General features: G+C 37.1%; 1 protein-coding gene across 7 annotated transcripts in view; it reads right to left on the bottom strand.

The window, feature by feature from the left end:
- Window positions 1-7,743: 7,743 nt before the first annotated feature.
- Window positions 7,744-26,610, bottom strand: part of TANK (TRAF family member associated NFKB activator) — a 79,800-nt gene continuing 60,933 nt past the window's right edge. For all 7 annotated transcript variants that reach the window (XM_010971371.3, XM_045507585.2, XM_010971370.3 and 4 more), the window contains exons 5-8: window positions 19,194-19,270; window positions 17,849-17,964; window positions 12,098-12,678; window positions 7,744-8,581 (exon numbers count right to left, since the gene is read on the bottom strand). In XM_010971371.3, coding sequence (XP_010969673.1) covers window positions 8,405-8,581; window positions 12,098-12,678; window positions 17,849-17,964; window positions 19,194-19,270 — 951 coding nt within the window. In that variant the 3' untranslated portion in view covers window positions 7,744-8,404. The remainder of the gene's footprint in view (window positions 8,582-12,097; window positions 12,679-17,848; window positions 17,965-19,193; window positions 19,271-26,610) is intronic.

The following is a 26,610-nucleotide window of genomic DNA, read 5'->3' as shown; positions in this document are numbered from 1 at the left end:
CCACTCCCTGCCGGACATTTTCCCAAGGACATTGTAGAGTGGAGGAGGAGGAAATGAAACACTTGGAAATGTCCTTATATTTTGGGGGAAGTGGCAGAGTTGTTTGACTCTTGACTGAACAGTGGACCAGCCTCCTTCCCTGAGGCTGGCTCCTTTCCAGGCCAGTGGAGGGTACCAGAGCATGGTACTAATTTTATTTCAAAAGAAATTAAGTTGGGACATGACAACTTGAAATGTGGAAGGGTAGAGCAAAATCTGATTTGAAATTTATCAAGTGCTCTAACCTAGAAATTGATCTCATCTAGGCCTTGCCTCGTAGATGCTTATGAAAAAGACTTTCAGAGTGCCAGTGGTAAAACCTCAGGATATTGGGTGTGTGTGTGTGTGTGTGTGTGTGTGTGTGTGTGTGTGTGTGTGTGTGTGAGAGAGAGAGAGAGAGAGAGAGAGAGAGTGAGAGAGTGAGAGAGTGAGAGAGAGAGAGAGAGAGTCACAGAGCTGCTTAACGGAGGAAGCCTGCTGCTTGCATTTCTTCCTCAGCCCTCGTTAGAGAGCTTTTCCAAGGAAGCTTTATCACCCTTACTGATACTTTGGATTCCTAGTGAGCTTGCCTTCTTTTTAAGCCAATTGCTTGAAGTTGTATGGATACACCCACACAGGACGCCCCTTTCTTACTGGCGATTAGTGCTATCTAACAACTGCAAATGGAGAAACTATTTGTCTAATGAGAGCTGTTTTCAGAGTTGATTCACTTAATACTCTGGGGAAGATAGCATAAAGCTGAGACACCTTTAGGAGCCTCAGTCCATCAAGACAAGTGAAGGCCAGCTCTTGAACCAAGTAGAGTGGTTTAGAGAATGTTTTAGCTCCAGATTAATAGTTTTGGAAATTGCATAGGCTCACTTCCAGCTCATTCTGGTTTACTTTTTTTCCTTTCCCATACAAACTATAACCTTTGGTCTTGAGTTTGGACTGTTAAATTGTTATCATTGTACTTTTGGTGTTATAGTGAGGTTTAACTCCATGCTTTAGAGGTACAAATCCTTTTACCTTCTCTCCTACCTTAGTTGGTGTCTCACGCTACAGAATACATTCCAACACTTGCTGTTTGCTGACTGGAGCAGGCATGAGAAATCTCAACACAGTGCGCTGAGATGCTTCTTCTTCCCAGCAGACAAGTTCTGGCCCTGTCTCAGGGTGGTGATAAATTGATAATCCCTCAATAGTACACCTCATCCCATATCAAGTAAGTCAGGCTCCCTACTGTCTCAGTGGTTTAGCATAATGGTTAGTCCCTTTGTGAACAAAAGATTCTGGATATAAGCTTCCTATGAAGCCAAGTACAAAGCCAGTGCAAAAGGATATCTTTTTTGAGATGGAGGATTATTACAGAAAAAATAGTGGATTAAAAGGCAGGAGAGCTTGAGTTGGGTTATAGCTATAAGACTGGGTTTGAAGGACTCATTCATTCTCTTTAGCGACAGTTTTTGGTTTGAGGTTTTTTGTTTTTTTTTTTTTGTCCACACAAAAAGAAAGTTGGATTAGGCAATCTTTAAGATGTTATTTCTGAAACAATTATTCCCTGAATTAATAAGTGATAACTCATCTTTTGTACACTGCTTCCAAAGGATATAAGCAAGATACTTCCAAAAATCTATTCATGATATAGCCCTACACAACAAAGAAAGCATAAGCACGCTCCAGGCTGTCCAGGCATTCCAGGTCCCTAGGGGATATTCAAATGATGGAGACCAGTTCAACATCAAGGGCTTCCATAATCAGGTGCAAAAACTCTGGAGATGTGTGAGTGACTTAAAGACAAACAACCCTAACAGGACAGGGGATAACATGTTGGAGAACTTACACTTCAGTCAAGTTTGGGAATTGAGACCTCAGAAAGAAGAGAACTACAATAAAGTGAAAGCTAAAGTTCTTTAGTAAATATACACGACATCGTCATTCCAAATATTCTCATGTTTGCTGCACTTTAAGTGTGTGAATTCACTCTGAGGCTGGAGGAAGTTAGCAATCTAGTTGTAACCGGTTCTAGAAATGACCTAAGAGACTTGCTTCCTCATCCTGTCAGTGTCGAAAGGTGATGTGTCTTTTAATTTAAGGCTCTCCTTGAACTGTAAGCTCCAACAAGCTTTCGCTAAACAGACTTCATTCACATTCTGAATCTGGTTTTTGTCTCACACATATTAAATTTTACAAAACAGAAAGAAACAATAGAGCTTATTAGGAAAAACTTGTTTTAGAATAGTAAATTAAGCATAATGGAAATAGGCACATGTTTTAGCACGATTTTCTTCCCTTTTTTACCAATTGAACATTTACATCTTTTTCAAAGTGCTGTGATTTTCCCCTTAAGTCTTAAGCTGGCACCACACACTTTCAATGAGACTTACATCACTTGTATTTACTGAGAAAAGTCATCGTAATACTGTGGATTCCAAATGTACAGCCTTCTGAAAAAAGAGTTTTAAGCAGTCACCCCTAAACTGTATTAATCAAATCATTTTGGCATGCTAAGAATCCACAGAACTACCTAATTTCATAGATAGTGTAAAATCAACTGTCACTTCTGACTAGTTTCAAATTATGCCCTGTTCTTGGAGACTGGACACCTGTACATTCAGAGGTACACTTGACTAGATGGTTTGTTATTGAGAGATATGCCCCAGGTGGAGGCATCTTCAAAGCCAATATATTTTCTTTATAACTGGTGTCAAGTTGATGTATATATTAAAAAATCTTGGAAGATGATCTCAAAGAGGAAGTAACAGCCCAATGAGCCATATGTTCAGGGAACCTAACAGGTTTCCATTGGGACCAAATTTCACTTCACCTTTTTGTCCTTATGTGCAAATAAAAACTTATCTGTAAATACACCATTAAAACAATCATGCAGATTTGTGAAGTCTATAGACTGAGAAGAAATTACATTCAATCCATAACAACCAAGTTGTTGGAAGGTAAGGAATTTGATTATATATTAGAAACACATGACAGCATGGAATTGAACTAAATTTATTTGAACTCTCTAAGTTTACTGTATCAGAGACATTTTGCTTCTGAAGAAATGGTTAATGAAGAAAAGGCTGATGAATAGTTAATAAATTGCTTAATTTTGATGCTGATGGAGCATCTGCATCTCCAAGTTTACATTAATAAATGTAAAGTTAATTTTTTTTTCTTCTGTTAGGTTGCTATTTTAACAGATTCAGATGCCAGGGATTTTCCAAATGCCAGATAATACTCCAGCACTAAAAAGTCTGTGATGCACTAAGGGCAGAGAGGCCTGCTTAGTGGTTTTCTGAAGAGTGGAAATGAAAAAGCATTAATATTTATTCACACACAAGTCTTCATACAACTCTCTTAAGAATTCTCAATTTAAAAACTTTTAAACATCCTGTATTATGTCAGTAGATCCTAACAACTTTGAATTCAACTGTTGTATTGATATGCCTGTCCATATTCTAAAAGGAAAAATTATTCACTCTGTGGCTTTGTGTAGTTTTTCGTATGACTAGTCAGTGATGAAGATAGAAAATACCAGAATTTACTTGTCGTTTTTATTTTATTTGTTGTCTTGTACGTTTACTATGAAACATTACAGAGCAGGGTAGAGAGAATAATATCAATGAAATCTTCCTGTATATATGAACAGCTTTATCAAACTTTACCATTTTTTATTGATTTTTAAACGAACAGTTGTGTGTGTAAAGTTATGCAGTGGCAAAGGTCAGCACAACAAAAATTAAACTGCATGGATTATCTTTCAGCTGCTTTCCTTTTCCACCTATGGCTTGGGGAAAGAAAATTTTGTTGTTTAGACACCTGGGTAGCTAAATAGCAGGGAACATAAGGAATTGCATTCTCATTCAATCCTAATTCCTACCAGTTCTCTGTAGCTGTTTCTGTTAACCTACTTAAGCCATAAGAAGGTGTCTTTCAATGTTTTTAATCTCTAAGGGTAGATAATGTAAATCTGTACTAGTAGAAACATACGAACAAAAGTGTATTTTAAGCAAAAGCTGTAAACTCAATAACCAGGTTTTAAATTCAAAAAGGAGGAAGAAATTCGGGTCCTGGGCCCGCCTCAACAGGTGTAAGACCTTTTCCAGCAGAGACTCAGGTTCTGGTGGATTGTCTGTCCGGGGGCGGCCACGGGCCTGCGGTTTTGACCAGCTTCTCAGAGGCCAGAGAGCGGAGCGCAGCAGCCAGGCGGGGAGCGGTGCTGCCGGAGATGTCCCGGCCCCTTCCGGCCTCGGGTCGCTGCGGCGGAGCGGGTGGTGGTGGCCGGTTTCTTTAAGGCTTTCTCTCCCCCGCGACAGTTGAATAGTGTGTCTCTGGGGGTCCGGAAGCCCCTTAGTCTAGTCTTGGGGTCAGGAGGTCAAGCCTTGGAAGCACAACTAACACTAAGGCCCTTCATCTGTCTTTCTCTTGGTGCTTTTTAAATCGTACACGTCTAGTTCTGGCCTGGCCGGCGAGGGGAGCCGCTGCGGCCTGCGGGGCGCGACCAGGAAGACTGCTGGGGGGTGACCTCGCCCGTGGTCCGCGCGACTGCTCGTGGCGGGGCTGGGGGGTCAGGAGGGGCGGCGGCGACGCTGGGGCCGCGTCCAGAGATCTGCCGTCGGTCCGGGGGCCTTCTCCGCCTTCCTGGCCCTACTCTCTTCCACCCCTGGCTGCCCCTCGCTCTTACAGACTTCTTTTGGCTTCCCACTCGCTGCCCACCGCGTTCAGTTCACCAGCAGAAAGCGAGTGGGCTGGGGAATGCAGGCTCCCCGGCGTCTCCTCCAAGACGGGGACCCGAGAACGCGCCAGGAGAGCGGGCGCTGGGTGCGGGCCGGCCCTCGAAGAGCCGCCCGGGGCAGTGCCCACCGGCGACTCGCGGGCGGCCTGGGCCCGGAGGGCGCCCGCGGGGGACTGCGCGGGGCTCCTGGGCCGCGGGGTACGCGGTGGCCGGGCCCGGGCTCCACTTGCCAGCGGCGGGAAGGACGCGCGGGAGAGCGAGGGAGCAGGATGCGGGTGACGGCGGCGGCGGGCCCGCTGGAAAGGAGGGAGCGCCGCAGGCGGGAGGGGGAGCGCGGAGGAGGGAGGCCAGGAGGAAGGAGGGAGCGCGGCAGGCAGGCGGAGGGAGGGCTGATTAGCATGCAGCAGCGCTCGCGCGCCCGGCTCCATTGTTTTAACACCTCCCCTCTCCTCCGCGCCAATCTGTCACCGTTCAGCAGGCGAACGCTGCTGCCTCAAATGCTGCTCTTCTCAAATGAGACGGATAATTAGTTGCCCCGCACGAATGCCGCACTCTTCTCACCCCTGATTGCTATCACCTTCTTGCTCCTGGCAGTTTTGACACCTCGTAATCAGCCTGCTGCTTTTCTCTTTTCTTTCCGACTTCTGCTTCCCTCCCCCCTTTCCTTCCTAGTTTTTTTTTTTTATTTATTTATTTATTTATTTATTTATTTATTTATTTATTTATTTATTTATTTATTTATTTATTTATTTACTATTATTATTTTAAATGCAGTCCTGGTTCCTATTTGGACGAGGCCTCAGCTGAGTTAACCTTCCGCGTATACATGTGTGCATATAGATGTATAAGTAAAATAGTGTGCGTACGTGAGTGGGGCGGACTTGCAGTTTTGCGGGAAACACTGCTTCCACGCGGAGAAAATTCTCTTCCCCGAAGATTCTTTTGGGAAGGGAGGAGTTGCGGAGAGGGACGGGAGGGGAGAGTTGGGGAGACCTCAATTAATGCTTTAAAGATCTCTTAGAAATTAACAAACTGGGGAGTCTCGGAATCTGCTGTCAGAAGCGTGTTTTCCCCTCTCTCCTTTAACAAGCACTGACAGTCTAATTACTGTAGCTACAAGCAGCTGTCGAGGCAGCAGCCCGGGAGAGAAGGCGCCACAGGCTGAGCGCACCCGGCCGGCCCCTGCGCCCGGCGGAACCGCCAAAACCCGGGCCGCCTCCGGGAAGGCTGGAGAGGAGGGCAAGGCCCCTCACCCGAGAGTCCCGCGAGCAGAAGGTGGGCCTGAGAGCCAGCGGACACGCTTTATCGTTTCATGTTTATAAAGTCTTTACCTTGAAGGTTAAAAGATGTGAAGAAAAAAGGAGGGGACGTGGGGGAGTGGGAAGAACATCTCCCGAGCTTCCATCCACCCCTCTTCTACCTCCTCGAGCTCTCCCTCCCCGCCGTGTTGGTAAAATAACCACGCAACCCGGGGCTGAGGGGGCGGGGTGAGCCAGGCTGGAGTGTAAGAAAGCAGATGTCCCCGCTGGCAGCAGCCTCAGCCTCCGGGGAAAGCTGCACCGGGGGGGCCCTCCCGAGGACATTCACCTCCCACTTCTCAGGCATCCCGCTCACAACTGCCTCGACTCGGCGGGGGTGGTTTTTTCAGACTCAGCGTTTCGCGTGTGAAGCTTTTTTACCTGGGAGCTGTTCTTACCCGGCCACGCGTAGCAGATGCCAAATGCAACCCTAGTACGACTCAGGATTAGAGTGGAGACCTGGCGGGGGTCCACCCCACCTTTCGAGCGGCAGTCAGCGCCACCACTGCTGTGCCGGCCGAAGCCTGTTCTCCAGGATGCCTGTCCTGTGGCTCGGGTGGGCCTCTGTCCCTCGGAAGTGGGAGCATGGGGTGCACTGGAACCCCAAAGAAAACAAGAGTTCCCCGCTCTTACTGAAAGTGCTGGAGTTGGGAAAAGGGTGGACTGGAGAAGGGTCAGTGATACACTTTAATTTGAGTCGCTTTCAGGACCATAATTTCCTTTGGTTGTCAGCGGGCTAGTAGATGTCAACCGTGTGCGGGGGACACTTCCTCACCTAGAAAAAGAGAAAGAAAAAGAATCCCCTTTCACGAGATAGGTAGGGTGGTGCATCCTGGCTGGTACACGCTGGGAAATTTTTATTTTTAATTTGGTGTGTGTGTGGGAGGAGTGAGAGGGGTGGCTTGGTGGGCGGGAGGTTGTGGGGAAGGGAAGATTTGGATAATTGTCTAGGCATTTCCATGCAGCCCCAGTGGCAATGAAAGAAAGATGCACATGCCTCAGAACCCTTCACAGTGAATGCTTAATAATCACGATGTCACCTTGGGGAGGAAGATGTCAGTGTGATGTGCTTGGCACCCTGAGAAGTCGAGGCACCACTCTCATTCTTCCACAAGTTAAGGCTCTTCACTGTGGCACAGGGGCCTGCCTGCTCCAACTCCCCTATCTGAAACCCTCCAGTTTTCTAAAAACACTTGCTCCAAAGAAGGCTTAAATTTCTGCCTTGAGAGTTGCAAATCAACGTTTATTTCATAAAATGGAAGCCATGCCTCAAACATTTAAAAAAATCCTGTGTGTGTGTGGGGGGGGGGTAGGGTGGGGTGGGGGTGGACAGAAACCTAAAAGATGAGAATCATAGGGAAGAAAAATGAAAGGGAAGTCTCTTTTAAACAAAACTCTCCAGCCTTCTGATTTTGGTATCCTGTCTCTTAAATGTTTCCAGTGGTCATCAGTCAGGCTGCTAGCAATGAGTAACAAATTTCTCAACAAGAATGTGAACATTTCTAATATAAATTAATAAATATGGATTGTCCTTACAGGATTTTAGATTTGCTCCCATTAAATACAACTGTGTTTCTTTAGAAAGTTTAGTTTGAAAAATAATTTTAAAATCCAGTGACCTACTGGTTGTAATAAAATGTCACCAGAACTGGTATCACCCTTCTATCAGGTTACTGGATAAAAAAACAAGGATTTTATAAACTTCCCCCAAATGTGATTTATTTCTTCAATTCGGGAACAAAGAACACATTAATGATCACAACATAATGTTTCATCATGTAGCTAGACACACAGTAAAAATTAAAGCCATATCTATTAATAAAAAAACCCCAACAATCTAAAGTGTTTTAAATAATCCTATCATGATTTTTATCACTGAGCAACAAATGTCTTATGTTTTGTATTTACTTAGATGCTATTCTCTATTATAGGTTTATTCAAAAAGAACATCACCTATAGCATAAATAATCAAAAACTTAAAATGAAAACAAATGAAAAAAACCCTATAAACATGACATCACCAAATTCAACAGATCTAACTAGAAATCCAAGCAATAAGCTTAGACAATTGAAGCAAACATAAGTTATTGTTACACAATTCCATAAGTCACATACACAACTTTGAATTATGGTAATAAACACTGTAAACATGAATATAATGAATTAGTTTTCTACAGAATGATCTTTTAAAAGGTAATACAAGAAAGTTACAGTGTAAGTTTAGGAAAAACTCAAACATCTGTGACACTGATTTTTCAACAAATGATCTTGAACTACATTTGCAACCAAGTACCTAGTATTACAAACCCCAAATCATCACATAGAACTTGGTATGTCTGTTTTCAAATGTGTCTTAAGTCTCCCCATTAAAGTGTGAATTAAGATGCCGGAGGAAATCCCCCCTGGATGTAATGGATGGTGGGAAAACTGCTTGACAGAATTCACATACTCGAGGTATACGCAGTTCTGAGCCTGTGCCACTTAGTACCGATAAGTCGCTGTCTTGATTAGGAAAGGGCTTCCAAATGGGCTGCAGAAAACAAACAAAAACATCTTCTGTTATTTGTATTTAAGATCCACTTGCACTTAATTTCAAATTCAACTTTTCTGAATGGGTTATGTGCACATATATGAAATTCCCTAATATGAAAGCAAATTAACTTTCCATAGTATTAGCATGAGGACATGACTCAATTCTCTTTTTCATAAAGGACATAACTTTAAGAATCACTTAAAATACACATTCATGCACTTTCTTCACGTATTAAAAACTCTTCCAGCTGTAACACCAGCACCAGCATGTTTTAATACCTGTTATCACAATGGCATAAGTTTTGGATCAACAGTTAATAATTAAGACTTTCAAAAAATTAAATTCTATCTTTCTATTTTATATTGGAAGCCTTAAGTTGTAGGGCCTTTATTAATACACAGCACACCAGACATGATGTGTGTGTGTGTGTGTACATGCATTTTGATCAAGAGCAATTTAAATTTCACTACTATTTGTAAGCAAATATACAATGAATAGATCATACAGGAGTAAGTGTTCTGATTTTTGAAAGTAATTTTTTTCTTTTAAAGTACTAAACAAATTGCATTATTAGTTGTTTTTTGAAACCTCAAATATTTAATCATTCAATAAAATCTAAAATCAGATGCATTCTTTTGACTTCTTATTTTGCTCCTGTTATATAGCCCATAGTTTGGCCTTCTTACCCTTCCTTGTGGCTAACTAAAGGGAAACTTGTTAACAGTTGCCCAATTAAAGAATTATGGAAAAGTCTAATTCAATTGAACTACACCTCCATTATAAGCAGCACATAGATACCTTAAATAACTTAATTTTTTAAAAAAACATCTAGAAGGGCAAGAAAAAGCATTTAGTTCAGCAGCAGGTGTGCAATAAATGTTGACTGGACTATCTAATTTTCCATAAATGTGGTAAACCACAGTATTTTAAAAATTTGCTTTCTTACCTTGGCATAACTAAATTCTTACACTTTGAGGAAAATCACATTAAAAATTCAACTTAAAGAGATTGCTTTGTGCTCCTACTACTAATATATTTTTAAAATAACTGCCTAGTCCAATACCTGACACAGTGTTAGTTTTCATTCCCTTAACCAATCTCTTTCATTCTAGTTAACCAATCATTACATAAACAGTATATTATTAATTGAAGCATTTGGGTTTCACGATATCACTGTCTTCTTATAAACATTTTACTGGACAGCTGTGTACAGTTGGTGTCAATATACAAAGTCTGTCTAAGCTCTGAGATATATTTAAATATTAGTACAGAGGGCTTATAATAACACTGACTCAATCTTTTTGTGAGAAGCGGCAATTTTATTACAAAAAAACAGTAATGTTTAAAATACATATTTTGAAATTTGGGGTAAAGTTATTTTTTTTGGAAACATCTTTCTTCCATGATAAAGGACAAACAGTACTGTCAGTATATAACAGAGCTAACTAAATTTTACTGTTGTCAGTTTAAGCAAAAAGTGCAATTGATTAATATGTACTACTCTAATGGGAAATTGACATGGATATAAGTAAAAGGTTATTGTGTTGAAGATAATTTTAATTGAGATCTATAAAATAGTTAAAAAATAGACTCAGACGCAATTTAGCTTCTAAATTTGGTAAGCCTTGCCCAATTTATCTGCAAAGATACTTATCCTTCTCTATTAGGGGCTATTAGTTCAGATTTGGTCTTTTCATAGAATTTAGTTGGGACCCCAATCACTGACTCAGCAAATACAGGAAGAAAAGAAAATCGCATAGAACAAAAATAAGCAAATATATTTTAGAATTTATTATGATAGCTGAATGTATAAGAAAGGTGTTAGGTAATAACAATTGACATAAAATAAAAATCTGAACTATGCAACCAAAATTTCACTTCCCTTTGTTATCAACAACTCAAGAATTTTATATTTATCATAATAGCTTTATTAATACAAATAAAACAAAATGTTTTTTAAAACCCCATTTTAAGAAATATTCTTTCAATCCTAAACTGTAACATGGCCTTCAAAGTAAATGAATTTCTATGCCTTTTCTGCCAAAATATCAATTATCTAACCTTATGCCCCATGTCTTGTGACAGCTCAACACCAATTCTCCTGCATTTTTTAGCTGAATACTTTTCCATCAAGTAATCACATACCAGCTGTTTCCCTTGCTGTAGCATAGAAAGCAAATGCACAATGCAGGGTGCCATCTACTGAAACATGAATGCACAGACTAGTAAAAGAACAAGCAAGACAGAGAGGAGAAAAAAGTAACAAGCATTAGAACTGATGCACTTCACAGCTCCCCAGGAATTCTACTTGCAGTAAATGAAATTGTTTAATTTGTTTCACTAAGTAGTAACTGTAACTGTGGCTATGATGTGAAATAAGGTACAATGTAGAACATAAGTGAGTTTATAATTAAAGCTTATTGCAGAGATGCTTAGTTTTCTGCACTACTAAAATATACCACAGCTTGACTACTGCTTTCTTTGTATGCTGATTTAAAAGTCTAGTATACCAGAAATTGACACATTGTAAACTGACTATAACTCAATTAGAAAAAATAAATTAAAAAAAAAATCTAAAGAAGTCTATAACCTACAAAAGTACTTATAAAGCCAAAGGATATTAAACAAGTTGATGGTATTTGTTTGTTTTTTGTAAATTAAATACCTCAAGGCAAAGAGAAATCAGACAAATGTTTGCAAATTATATAAGCATTTACACTGATCAGTATTTTTACAGATTTCTATTTAATGTAACAATTATATGCTTTTCACTTGCCTTAAAAATTTTTTATTGAAGTAAAAGAATCATTCTGTAATAGACCTGAATAAAAGGGAGCACAGGAGTGGATTGGGGTAGGGGTGGAGGGATTGTAAGTAGTTTGCAAGCTTTAGTAACATTAAAGTGTTTGATTAAAATCACACATATGTAGAGATTATTTAAAAAATATATTAGGCTGCTTATTCAGTGGCAGATTAGAAACCAAAACCAAAACCAAACCCAAGCCCTACGGATCTACTTCTGTATAACTAAGAATATAATAGAAGTGTTAGTTAAAAGACGGTTCACTTACTTTGATAAAGAGAAATATACAATGTGATTACTTATAAAATCATGCATTCTTGTAAAGATATGATGTACACAACTTTTTGATAAAAAATGCCATTTGCTTCACAGAATGAAATGTAATAAAGAATCCTATTATAATACTGATGCTGAGTAAAAGCTTTGAATAAGGGGCTCAGAAAGTGATAACCCACTAGATATGGATAAGGTTTACATGTATTTTTAAATGTGCCATAAATTTTAAGGCACTTTATAATAGAGCCTCACCATATTCATCTTTTATAATTTCATGTCATTTATTATAGGACTTGGAATTTTTATTGAAAGCTTAACTTTGGCAAGTCATTAGTTTAAAAAAGGATGTCTGATAACCTGAAAGAGACGCGTATCTGTGCACGCATAGCAAAACGTGTGTTCACACATAATGTTTGTTAATGCAAAACAGTTACCTGCTGTGGTCCTCGGATAGCTTTTCCTGGGGAATCAAGTGAAGTAAAAGGTGCATCAGATGGGTCCTGAAGTGGGAATGTATTTATACATAATTTGTTATGGTCTGCAGGTGGCAAACACGGAGCTCTATCCAGAGTTGTCCTGATACAAGTGTTCACAAGACTTGAGGGTTTTGTTTTGTCAGTTGTTTTAAGGTTTTGTGTAGCTGAAGCTATCAGTTCAATGCCCTGAATGTCAAATAAAGTTTCTTCTGTTTTAACAAAGTTTCCCGGGTTGTCTCTGGGCTCCATATTAAATGTATCCTGGCACACAGCCTCAAATGCGGTGGGACCAAGGACATTGGGTCTTTCCGGAGTGCTATGTAAGAAAGTAGAGTCACTGTCTGTAGGTGGAAACTTGACATTGAATTTAGAAAGTGATTCGACAGAGTTGTCTTCCTCATCTCGGGCCAATCCTCTTGGTGTGACAGATGTGATGCACGGTGCACCTCTATTTATATCATCTTTAGCCTGAGGCTTAAACAGCACTTCTTGCTTATCTGTTTTATCCGTACACTGTATAGGCACAGAACACTGTGTCTCTGCAGGGAAAAAAACAGAAAGGGAAAACAGTTGCATTTCAATCATTCTTAAAAATCTGAATGTTCAATTCGCCTTGGATAGATGAGTATTATTTTTTCTATTGATTTTTATAGCAACTGAAGACAACTGGGAATTTTTACATTTGCTACCACCTAACACAGAAATATTAGCAGTCTCCAGCGGGTGAAGTGGAATGTAGATTATTAGTCACAGTTTAACTTTGTCTTTTCCTGGGTCTTGCACGGTAAGCTTTGCATCTTGTTCACAGTTATACTGCTCTACACTTAAGAAAAATTTGCTTGTAGTGTATACACTTAAACATTTTGTCAGTAATGGAAGCTGCAACTGTGAGCTTACTTAGACAAATAAGTTATTAAAAGGGAAAATCCTTACCAGGAATATATTATACAGGTTAAGAATGTATATGAATTAGGTCATTTACATTCCCTAACATCCCTGAGTGACGAAGTGTGTCACCAATCAACTTAGCCATTGTCTACCCTCAACAATCTATGTGAGTGAGTGGTGCTGGTGGAGGGGTTGGAGAGAGAGTAGACTGTGGAGACAAAAGAAGGATGACATTTTATGATGCATGTTCAGAAAATTTATGTGAATATATGATTCTCTCATCTTATTAAAAAAAAAAAAAAGCCTCTGCAGATAACAGATAAGTATCAGGTAGACACCAGGGTCTCTGTAGCTCATTTATGTAGAAGCCACTTATCTAACTAACTCACCTCTAGGACATAGGCAAAAGCTAGAAAGTAAGTAAAACTGCTTTTGAGGGGTCCAGCTTACAGCCACAAGGCCCAGAGAAAGATGAATTTTGCTCTTATTCTAATTTGAGACTTGTCCTAACAAGCTTGACGATGTTTCTCTAGTTCATACCTGGTTAGAAGCAGCAGGTTACAAAGTATGGATATGAGTTGTTGAAAGCAGATATACAAATCAATAAGAGCTAAAAGCACTAGAGGACACAACAAACAAAAAAGCAGATATAAGAACTCAGAAAACACTACAGTTTAGCAAAGAGCCAATAAGGGCTACATTTTTCAATGCAAAAAAAAGCAATGATCAAAGCATTCTCCATGTTGATGGTACTAAGACATTATAAAAAGCTAAGTTATGTTCCACAATGTTACTTCAAGAAAGCAGTGAGGTTGGAGGTTGGTAATGTGTGTATTTTCATCAAATGAACAAATGGTAAAAAAATTTTTTTAATTAGCACTTTAAAAGGTAGTCATCAGTGAAGCTGTACATTAACCAATGATGCCGATTTAAGCAGACACAGTATACAGAGCCCTGCACACAGTGTCCGTCCAGGTTAGTAGGCACTCAGCAAATGTCAGTTCCTTTCCCTTCCTCTGGTCTTTGCAATCTCATGACACCCTTCTGTCTTGGGCACAGCACATTCCAACATGAGATGTTTTCTGTTTGGACACGATTGCAGTACAATGCAAACAACTTCTTTGGTTCACCCTTTCATATACCTACTGCCTCTCTTTAGTACATACCTTCTTCTCTTACTGAATTATTACAGCAGCCTTTGGCCTGTTTCCTTGCTTCTAAATTTCTCTCATATACACTCTGTTGTGCACACTGCTTTCCCCCTACCCTCCCTTAGTTTTTCTAAAGTACAGATCTGATCATGTTATCCTTTTAATAAAACTTTTTCATGGCTCTCCAAGGCCTTCAGCCTTAAAACTCATATAAAACTACTCATGATTGGCCCTTAGTTACCTCTCCATGCTCTAATCTTTCACCATATCTGTTTCACTCCTGGCTGTAATGAACTTTGGTACAGTTCTCCGAACAGCCATGCTCTCGTCTCTGGGACTGCCAGAACTGTCTCCTTCCATTATTACTCTTAGCCTGACTCTTATTTGTCCTTCACTTCTTGGCTTAGATACTATTTTCTCTGGATGGCTCGCTGGCTTCCCAAGATCGGTCTAGGCATGACTCCTGGTGCCCTGAGGACTAAACACTCTGTATCGTATTTTCAAATATACCTCTTTCTCTCATTAAAGTAGGTCTCTTGAGGTCCTAAACTATGTATTGTTTCCCACTTATCCCAGTACCCCTCAATAAATACATTCTTTCCCACATATCCTAGTATAATAATCTACTTTTACTAGATAATCTGTCTGACTAGGAGAGGTATAGTAACTGAGACCAAGCTCAACTGTTTAACAGGATTTCTTTGTCCTCTGAGGTTCTTCAAGTCTATTAACTCTCAAGTAGTCATTTTTCCTTGTAGTAAACTTAAAAGTAGCAGGAAATTTTAAGAAACAGTACTTTCTTTGTAGATTACATTTACTAATTGCAAATAACAAATCAGGAAAACCAGCTGTTGAGGCAACCAAGTTATGTAAACCTGAGAAGGAGGAAACACTTATCAAAATGTTCTTCAATAGGAGAACAAGTGAATGCTGAAGAATGTGCTGCAGCTGCTAATGACCAGTATTAACATTAATAGCACTTCTATGTGCCACACACGGTTATAACCATTCTATGTGCATTAATTCATTTCACATTCAGAACCAGTGTGTGATAGGCACTATATTATCCCCACTTTATGTGTAAAGGAACGGAGACATGGAGAGATTGATCCCAAGGCCACACAGCTAATGAATGAGTAGTAGATCTGGAACTGGATCCCAGCAGCCTATGCTCTGAACCATTATGCTAAATTGAACATGTTAGTTTCTTCATTATAGAGAAGAGTCTCCAAAATGGCAGAAATGTGCTCTGAATTTCTTTTCCAGTTGTAGCCCTAATCCCCTTGTGAACAAAACATGGAAAACCCAAACAGGTGCAATAAAGCATGTATTTTCCTTCAGTATAGCTAGCTAGCATAACTCAGCACATTAAAATAATCTGATTAATCTGCTCAAGCAGTGAGAGTTACTATCTATTAACATATAAAAATAAAAAAATTTAAACCTAAGATTTCTAAGGCTACTAGAAATCCAAGCTTAGAAAGCATAAAACCCAAACGAGGTACATGAAAGCACTTGCTATTCTGACACCACACTAAGAAATATGATCAGATGAGCAAACTGCCTTTTTTTTAAACTTCAAGGACACATTTCTGCAAGGAAAAAAAGTAAAATAAGAAATTTTTTTAAATTTCTAAATTTTAAGTACAGGCTGTCCATTTAGACTGCTTCTTACTTTGACTACCTTGTATATTGACCAAAAAAAAAGGTCTGATGGTTGTTTGTCACCTCTAATCCTGTATCCTTCTCTCCTGATCTCCACTGAAATATGACCCTGCTTTATGGACTAAATAGTGCTTTTTGTGAAACCACATTTGCTTAAACATGCATTTTACCTTTATCCTTTCTCAAGGCTATTGTCAATATATGAATGAGGAGAAGAAAAAAGTAATAAAAAGGAAATGTACAAGTCTACTAACTCAGCAATTCATGAATTATATCTGTTTATTTAAAGTAAAAATCAAATTTTAATAAAAAATAACAGGACAATAAGTTGTATTATGCAAATCATATTAAAAATAGTTCCTTTATATTTGTATTAAATGTACTGTTTATGCTTAAAAAAAACCTGAATAGGCATTTTTTTCTGACATTTCTTTTTGTTTCTTTCCCTCTTTGATCTACTACTGTCAGAAACACAGTATTTGATATTTTGGTTTGTTTAGACCCAGCAAAACTTCACTGGAGTCAGTAGCACAGAGGATCTAAAACATTTCAAGAATAATGTTGTATTTATTATTTGTGATGCAGTTAATATAAAGCACAAGAATAATGTTAGAAAGCATTTTAGTGGGGAAGAAATTGAAGTTAAACACTGTATTCTAGTTGACAGATACATACTCAGATTTAGATCTGTGCAATTTAAAAATGGTCAAAGTATTAAGCCATTGATAATGGGGTAGGTTCTCTGTGTAACTACGAATATGTCACCATTACAATGCTTTGAAAAGATGCTGATGTTCAAAAAAAGCATGTTTATGAATTCTGGGTACATCTCTGTAGCTAGTAGAGTTTAAATAAATAAAAATATTTCTTTTACTTCAGAAGTACCTAGTGTCTTTAGTCTGCACAAAAATCAATTTCTCATGAAAATTACAAAAATTAAGGTGGAAAAATTGGAGTTCTTTTTGGGGAAGTAGAGGGAAGGGAGGGGAAGAGATAAATTAAGTCTGTCTACAAAGATTGTTTTGCTTCTCCAACAGCACACGTATACCTTTTCTGAAAATAAGATGGTAGTAGTAAGCAAAAAGTGAATTTGCACTATGAAATGATTTTTAAATAACCTAGCTATAAGAGCTGTAAGAAATGCAAAGTGATCTTTAATTAAAGGAGTGTTAGCACTGCTGCAACGTCTTTCAGAGTGAAAACTGTAAATCACATCTCTTGGGAATTATATGCAGCATATCTCAAATCACAAGGGTAAAGGAGAATTTATCATTATAAATGATCGGCTTACCTTCCTTTTGTTTACAGAGTGCTTGGTAGCCAGATTCAATCCCTAGTATTTTGCTATTCATACCGACCTACTGGAGCAAACACCAGGAAGCCAGTCTGGGGTTTTAGGGAAGGGTGGAGCTTTTAAAAAACACGCTGCAACGTATCTGTAAAACAGATACTCCTTTTAAGTTATATTTTATACTACATTTGTACATTGTGCCTCCAACAGAATTGGCCTCATGAAATGTGAAATGTTTATTTCTTGAACCAAATTATAAGAATCTATCCATGGTGTTTAACTTTCAGGCAGAAGTTAAAAACAAACCTAATGTTATAATTTTACTTTGCTTATACATGGTAGTGCAGCTCCAAGGCTGCTTCCTCACATATCAATTAATATTCAATAAGACTCCCAAATAGCAACTGAAGACTTTGAGTGATATATCCTGTATTACTTTTCCAAGGTGGGACTCCTCATTAAGATGATTAGTAATTGTGTCATTCAATTCAATCTATACAGTGCCACACAAAATAGAGGGAGGGGGAAAGGCCAGTAATTATATAAGGTCATACATTACAGAACTTAAAACAGAACTTACCCATTATAGGTGGTGAGAGGCACAAGATGCAGATCCTCAGCACTTAATAAGCATTTAGAAATATTTTCACAATCAAAAAGAAATCAAATTCAACCAATAAAGTTAGTATTACTGTACATTAAATCAAACCTTACCAGTTGCAGTGGTTGGTACATTAAGTTTGCTTAAGTGGTCTTTTTGTGCTTTTGCCAGCATGCATATTCTATGAAATTCTTCTTTCAGATCCCGGAAAGTCTTCTCTATAGAACCCCTAAAAGCAAATCAGTATTCTGAAATGTAAGGCTATATCTTCAAATTTTTTTGTTATGATTTAATTGGCACAGCACCTTTTAATGTACCACAAAATAATCACCGAAATTTGAAGTTTAAAACATAAAGAATCATTTTATTATTAGGAATCTAGTGAGCGCATATGGAACATGTACTCTAGCTTCTTTATTTGTCTAAATACATACAGCGTCTTGGGATCTTACTGATATTCCAGTAAGCCACACGGAATAACAGGAGATTCGGGGGAAGGGAGTTTCAGCAGACATTTGAGAGGAAAAAAGACCAGATATCCCCTTGACCTTTTATTCAGCACCAATCACAAGGAAGGAGGAAGCATAAGAGAACAGCTTCACTAAGGGGTGCCGTCTTGTAATGCAAAGTGTCTTGGAATCTGACTGGATAAGCATCCCCACCTCTTGGGGAGGGTCAAGGAGGAGGGTGGGAAGGGAGCAGGGATTTTCTCTTCCTCTCTATTTTAAAGCATATAACAAAATGTTTGTTTAGAAGTGCTGGTGAAGTGGCTAGACTTGGGGAAACTTCCATTTTGTACTTTGCATATTTTCCATTTTAATTTGTCAATAAACATGTATTCTTTTTAGAATCAGGAAATGCAACAGATACTAAAGATAACTGCTATTTTTATTTAATTAATTTTACTGTTTTAAAGAAATAGTCTCTGGAAAGCTGTAATCTTGTGCTTCTATAAAAAACAAAAGTATTAAAGAAAGGTTAAAGTTAAAAAAAATCACTTTAAATTCCTAAAATGTCTCCTAAAATAGCTCTAATATTTGGAGAGCCAGACACAAAGTGACAAAGTTCTAATACATGAATGTAGCGCACACTAGCATATCTACTTATTCATATATCACACTATGCTGTATTGACTTTTCGTTCTCTGTAAACAGAAGGAAAATATTCCTCACTTTGATAAGGTTAACATTAAAATCCATCCATATCAAACAATGTGGCCATAATATTTGTTCTACTGAAGTATGAGAGCTCCAGAAAATTCAGGTTTTAGACCCATCTCTGCTATTAACTGTGTAGCTTATTTAGGTCACTTTAACATGGAGGAGGCTTGAGATGGTCTCTTCTAGTTGTAAAAGGCTGCTATATTTTCTCACGATTGCTAAAATTTTAAAATATGTAAATAAAAACATATTTCAATTTTATAATTTGTAGAGTTGGCAAAAAAGAATATAGAACTACCTTTCATGGAATGAATGAATGCCAAGACTCCTTGGTGATGTTTCTTTTCTTGGAGAAGAAATCTCTTGTCTTCTTACCTTAAAGATATAAAATAATTACCACTTTAAATTGCTTCTATACTCAAATGAGAATGGGTTGACAGAAAACACATCTTCATCAAAAAGAAAGTTTAGTTAGCTTACAGATATATACATATATAATGTACAACAGAATTTTTAAAATGAGAGCAGGGAAAAAGGAAAGTGAAGGCAGAAAAATAAGATGAAGACATGATGTATTTCTGGTAACTTCTTCAATTACTATTTCCAGTATTGATAATTCAAGAAATTTCCTCAAATTCATATATTGATCAAATTGCTACTCTGACCAACAAGCAACTGACATGACTAGAAACTTAAGGAAAAAAAAATCCCTGTGTTTGTGTGTGTTTACTTCTTTTCCATTACTGGCCTATACATTTAAATCAATGTCTTTGTATTTTGTTATAGAGTCTTTGCTGAGGAATGCAGCTGTATTACAGGAATAAAGAAAACTAAGCTACAGTCCTTAGCATTTAACAAGCATTTTAAAGATAGTGCAATTATGTATTTAAGCTGCTTTAACACAAGTTCTTGCCTTCCACTCCCACCCTGTGGCTTCCACTGGTATTACACTTATTATGACATTTAAAAATCAACATTAAAGAACAAGTAATAATTGACTGTATAGTTCAGAGCTGTAAAAAAATCTTCGGTCATACCTAGAAAATTTTGTGTACCTTTTAAAGCTACAAACTGATAAATTCAAATCTTTGAAGGAGTCCTAATATTATTCAATCATAAATTATAATTCAGCCAAAACTGTATAGGTCTTATTTAAGTTCAAATTCAAGCCAGTCTTTTATATTTAGTGACTTTTTATATTTTATTCAATTAAGGTCATTGTAGCTATTACTAAAATGGATAATTTTACTTCATTGTTTCTTATCATCTGAGTACATCTCCCTTAATCTTGCTTTTCAAAAGGTTCTTCCAATTTCTTAGGAGTCTTATTTGTTCTTTAGGGAAAAAACTTGATTCCAGTTTGTTTCTCTTAAAATTAGTATCTTTGCCAATTTTTTCAGTTTATTATTCTACTTTCTCAGCTTTTTCTAAATACTAGTGTTTGCATAACATTTCTAAAATAGAGTATTATTTTACAGTTTAGTAAATTAGTAAGATATAATCTTGGCAACCCAAACAATTTGTGATTTTATATATTATGTCGTCAGATTGAGGTAAAATAAAGATCATTTGCTGCTGCATACTTTTTGTCTGACAAATACTTAGGCCTTTTCTTCTAGATTAAAACTGCTTTGTTGAGCTTTATAAAGCAGTCTTATCAGAAGACATTTTCACATTCACAGTTTGTTTTTAAAAGTGGTAGACAAGGTTTTTCTTTAGTGTTACGTGTAATTAGAACACTCAATGGATTTTAGTGTGGACTAGGAAGAAAGGCAACATTTTAAAGCTAACCAATCATTCGGAATGCTACAAGTATGAAAACAAACCCTTAAAAAGTTGTTTTATATTAAATCTGTAGCAACAAAATCAGAGAAGAGGTAATATTAAGAGAACAGAAACATTTGACAATTTGATATATTAAATAAAAAAAACGTGACTAAATTAAATGGAATGATTAATCTTCTTTTAAAATTTACTATTAGAAACTCTCAATATGAAAAATCCCATTTTATTAGGAGCCAGAAAGAACCAAAAAGTAGTGCTCTGTAATTTTAGCCTGAAAATGAAGATAGTTAACATAGAAACAGTAATGAATACTATTCTAGTTTTCACAGTACTGACTTTGACATAAAGTAGGAATGACTGCTTCTGAAGTTAAACCTTGAAAGCTAAAGTGGGGGAGGCAGGGGGAGAATGAGGTGTAGGAAAAGAATGGTAAATTTTTGTTTGGCTTGCCAAATAACTGGTGTTGACTTCTGTGGTGTCTAGATTTGATAGCTGGTGTGGGTGAATGTATTTGGTAAAGATTCCTTAGGTGTTTTGGCAGGGGGTAAAGGGAGGACTGCTTTATTGCGGAATTTCTATGAAGTATCTAAACTAAGGTCTTCAAGCTTCTTTAGGGTTAGGAACACCTCTGTTTACTATTATTTCTGTTATAATTATTGAAGAAAAGTATTGCTGATTATACTAAGTATAATCACACCAAATAAATCACACCAAATAAATTCTCTCATTCACACCAAATAAATCTGTTGATATATTTCAAATGAAAGTTTTATGTCCGCACATCCCAAGAAAAAATTTTAAAAGGGACCTTAACATGTTAGCTGCCTCCACTCCCACTCAAAAGGCAAAAGCAGTTCTCTGACAGACATTTTTGAAGTAGGTTTATCTAGGATGGGTGTAGAATGTTAGTATTTTCTATTATAGCAATCTGATACAACTTTCTGAAAATTATCATTTCTTTCCTTCAAAGGATTTAGAATTAGTATAGTCAATAGCAACTCCAACACTTTCCCCAGAAACTCAAGACTTTCTTTTAAATGCTAAATTATCTTACCTAATGAAGATTACTCAGTTTGCTGAGCATCCCAGAGAGTAAACATCTGAAGAGATAACTTGTATTTTTCTTTAAAAAATGTTTTTTGTTTTTTTTTGGAGGGGGAGAGATAATTAGATTTATTTATTTATATTTAGTTATTTATTTAAATGGAGGTACTAGGGATTGAACCCAGGACCTCATGCATGCTAAGCATGTACTCTACCACTGTCCCTTCCCCAACTCCCCCAGTATTTTTCTTTCTATTCTCAAATATTATCCAGGTGGACCCTGTACTGCAGGAAGTTGAAGTTATTACAACTTCAAATAAGAAAGCAAGAGAACTCAGAACACTATATTTTTGGAGGTTTTAAACGTTAAATCATTCAACAAATGAATTTATTTTGAGGTACTAAAACTTAAAATACTTAACATTATAAACTGTTCCAAGTACTAGTTTGGAAATGGCGAACTTGTGGAATGAATACTGAAATAAGAGTTTTACACGTCGTACTTTTCATTTACACTTCCAGTATGGCACGGGGATAAGTCATTCAACTAAATCATTAAGATAAACCCATTTGAAACAGTTGGAAGACGTTGTGAAATGATTCCTTAAATTTCCTCTTATGTAAATTGGGAGAATTTGTTTTAGTGTAAATCAGTTTAAGCTTCTCATAGATGTGTATTATATATATAAAAAAATGTTCTGTTCAAGGCCTAGTTGAATATGCAATGATATTTAAGAAGGAGAAAAAACAAAAAGTGGCTAATATTTCATTAGTCCAAAACCACATTTATTCTTAATGGAAAGATCTTGGGAAATGTTTTTGTGTTGGAATATAGGATCTGTTAGACATCAACATTTCAAAGAAAGAAATGTATATTTTCCCCAATGCCTGCCCTTTTAATATTTGGTACTAAAAGCAGAAACATTTTGTTCCTTTCATAAACCAATATGAAAAATAAGGAGATGAGTCACAATAGCCAAGATACGGATTCAATCTAAGTGTCCATCGATAGATGAATGGATAAAGAAAATGTGGTAGATATGCAGTAGAATGTTGTGTGCAAATATATGTTTACATATATGTATACAGGAGTATTCTAAGAATGAATACAGCAGCCTTAAAAAAAAAAGAAGGAAATCCTGTCACTTGAGACAATATGGGTAAACCCGGAGGACATCATGCTACATGCAGTAAGGCTGGCACAGAAAACTACAGCATGATCTCACTTACATGTGAAAGCTAAAAAAGCTGAACTCATAGAAGCAGAGTAGAATGGTGGTTGCTAGGGTTTGGGAGGTGGGGGCAACCAGGAGATGTTGGTCAAAGAATACAAAATTTCAGTTATGCAGGATGAATAAGTTCTGGAGATCTAATGTATAGCACAGCAACTACAGTTAATACTACTACATTGTATACTTGAAATTTGCTACAAGTGTAAATCTTAAATGTTTTCACTACAATAAAAAAGAAAGATAATTATGTGAAGTGATGGATATGTTACTAAGATGACTGTGATAATCATTTAATAATGTATACATATATCAAAGCATCATGTTGTACACCGTAAATATATACAATTTTTATTCGTCAATTTATACCGCCACAAGGCCAGGGGGAAAATAGAAACGCAATGAAAAATTTTAATCAGCATCATGTTTCTTCTTAAAAACTTTACGCAACTAAAGTCAGCAAAATTAAATTGAGCTATGGAACTTTTAAAGATAATTCAGTTCAAACTCCTTAATACCTATTGGTATATTCTCTCATATGGAAGAAATCTAAACTTTAAAAGGCTAATACTGAATTAAGGTGGTAAGTTTTCAATGATGTATGTTTGAACTATAGCAATGACTATTGCTTTATTCCAGGGTTCATAAGAAAAATTCCCTCCACACTCTGGTTGAGATCCTTTCACACAATAAGAGTATTTATTTTCAGGTGGCTCAGGCAACTGAGTGTAGCCATATTTGATTTCGTTTCTGAGATTATATTTTAAAAACAAAAAAGAGAGTTATGTTCTTACTTGGAACAATGTAAACCAAGAAAGAAGCCACGGTGAGATGAGATGGATTAGTAAAGGGAATATAAATTGTGGAATAGTTATAAATACTAACTCGATAAAATTTACTACAGAAAAAGCAAAAATGAGCAGTGGAAAAAGAAACTGAAAATAAGGATTCACTTATCACTTAGATTTCTGAAATCAAGAATAAAAGGTTAAAGGAGAAACTGAAGTTGAATATTTACCAGTTTTAGATATATTGAGACAAAGATGTTATGGTGAAGTGAAGCACTGAATATGGCTGAATTAGAGAGAAAGTGAGAAAAAGGCTAAGACGGAAGAGAAAAGAAAATAGGAACAGAAAAAAATTACAAGAGATTTGATAGGAATATAAGACACAGTAAAAGAAAAGTTTGAAGACAAAAGATAATTTTAAAAAATACAAGGAAATTGTATTTATAAGAACTTACAGCCATGTGAAATCTATGGTTCTCTCACCCTCAATAATTTTACTAAAAACCTAGAAAAGCAAAAGGAACAAAAATCCTAAAAGGCTTGTCTGTTCCGCATGTCAGTGTGCTAGGCAAACCCACTGCCAGGGCGGGAACAATTCCAGGACAAAATGGGATCCATCCCAGAGTTCTAAAGAAAGTGGCAAGAAAATAAACAATATAGAAATAAAATTAAATATCCCAATCACTTCCAAAGTCTTTCAAAGTTTTGGTTTTAATGTAAATCCCCCAAAGCCTCTATTAGTTCAATGTTAACAATAAAACATTAAAAAAAAATAAATTCCTTTACCAGTACTGCACATTTACTATAATTTTAATTCCACGAAGTTAATTTGAAGCAGAGTGAGATTAACACTTTCCTACTCCCTGTCTTTTGAGTCTTTCTTAGTAGTTTAAAAAATCTTTATTTTCTTCATAGGAAGAAATACTGAATTGTGAAAATCTCTTTTTATGAATGCAAAATAGAAAAATAACATAAATGACCAACTTTAAAAAGTAAGGTTTTCCATGCTTCCCTCTTCCCTTCTTCAAACACTGCATTTAAAATGAAATTATCTGGGAAAACCCTTTTCATTAGTCACAAATTTTGTTACACCATTTCATGGTGAACATAAAATAACTTCATGAAAATAGCTGTTATTTAAGCAATTTGCATATATTACTTATTTAACTTAATCCACAAAATCCTGTGAATTAAGTATTTTGATTTTAAAGTTTTCTATAGTAAATAAGGCACAGTATTATGCCAAGTTTTGACGTTTAAATACTACAGAGGGAAAAACCTTTGATATGGACTTTTTTGCGCTCAAGAATGTCCAAGTAAAAATTTACACCCTCAAATAGGTTTACTAGACAGATTTACTCAAGTTCTGCCAAGCCAGATCATTTGTTGACATGGGCAATTCAGCAATAGTTTCTTAACCAAAATTTCATAGTTTAAATATTTCTCAAACTTGTTATTAAAAGTTAACCATTTGACAAAGCATGACAATGGTGTACCTTACTGTTAATTCTATCCTCTCAAAACCTTAATTCTCTTCCTGTCCTGCCTCCGTAATAGAAGACTCCTAAATAACTTCCTGCTTCTTAATAGAAGACTGGGCATAGTTACAGTAGCTGATTTAAAATCCTTGTCTGATAGTCTCAAAATCTGCATCATCTTAGGGTTGGTATCTGTTCCTTAAAATTAGGTCACATTTTCTTGACTCTTCATATGTTGAATTAATTTTGGACTGTACTCTGAACATGGTAAATATTATGTTGGAGAGAAATTATGTTATATGGTGCCAAAGGGGGTTGGTATTTTTGGTTTTGCAGGCAATTAAGTTGGTTACACTCAGACTCCAAATTGTCACTCCACTGAAGAGCAAAAACTCGGATCGCAGTTCATTCCTTTACGTCTTAGCTGCAAACTGCTTTCAGTTTGCCTGCACATCCTTGGGCTCAGGGAGAGCTAGAGAATTGGGCTGAGTTTAAACACAGAACGTGGGTTTTCTTTTCCTAGCTTTCTTCTCTCTGGGGTTCCTCTCACTCTGGTGACCATGGTTATTCTGGGCTCATTTTCCTTTCTGATTCTTCCAGTCAGAATGGTGGTGGGCTTTCAGTTGGAATTTCAGTCACTGCATCTGTGGCCACAAAGGATAAAACCACAGAAAACTGGGAATTTACTCTGAGCTGATTACATGCTCCACATTTTCACTCTTCTCCAAACTATGCAAAGTTTATATCCAAAGTCCTCAGGTAGTTGTTTTTTATGTGTGTGCTCTACAGAGTTATTAATGTTATCTATAGAGGACTGGTTTGTTGGGCACTCATTCCTTTGTAACAGATGAACTCCCAAACTCAGATTTGTTTTAATCCCTCCATTCTTCTAAGGATTCCCCACGATTTTCCTGAGATGTCTTAATCACCAATCCAATGACTTCCTAAAGCTCTACTTCTGCTTACTGCTCATTTGACATTACTTCACACTTAGGAACAGCTCCTTCTTGAGACTTTGACTACCAGTATAATATTTAGGTTTCCTTCTTAAGTTTTAGTGTTTTCATTAGTCCCTGTTCTTTGTAGGCCAAAAATGCGGGCATTCTCTAAGGTTCAGGCATGGGTACGCTGTTCTCCCCATTATACACCTTATTACTCATTCTCATGTTAAATCTATTGAATATTCATTTCCTAAAGTCTGTATCTTCAGGCTCACCCTCTCTGATAGCCACTCCCAAATTCTCTTTCAGTCCAATATATTTTCACTTGTTCTACTGTCTACTGTAGAGCACCAAGATTTAAAACATAACATAATCACCTCTTCCTCAAATCTGGTTCACACTTCTAATCTTCATTTTCCTTTATTAATGAAGGCCATACTGCTTAGCATC

This window comes from Camelus bactrianus, chromosome 5 (assembly GCF_048773025.1).
Source record: "Camelus bactrianus isolate YW-2024 breed Bactrian camel chromosome 5, ASM4877302v1, whole genome shotgun sequence".
Classification (NCBI taxonomy): Eukaryota; Metazoa; Chordata; class Mammalia; order Artiodactyla; family Camelidae; genus Camelus; species Camelus bactrianus.
Note: the sequence above shows the minus strand (reverse complement) of the source record. Positions and strands in the feature narration are given on the sequence as shown.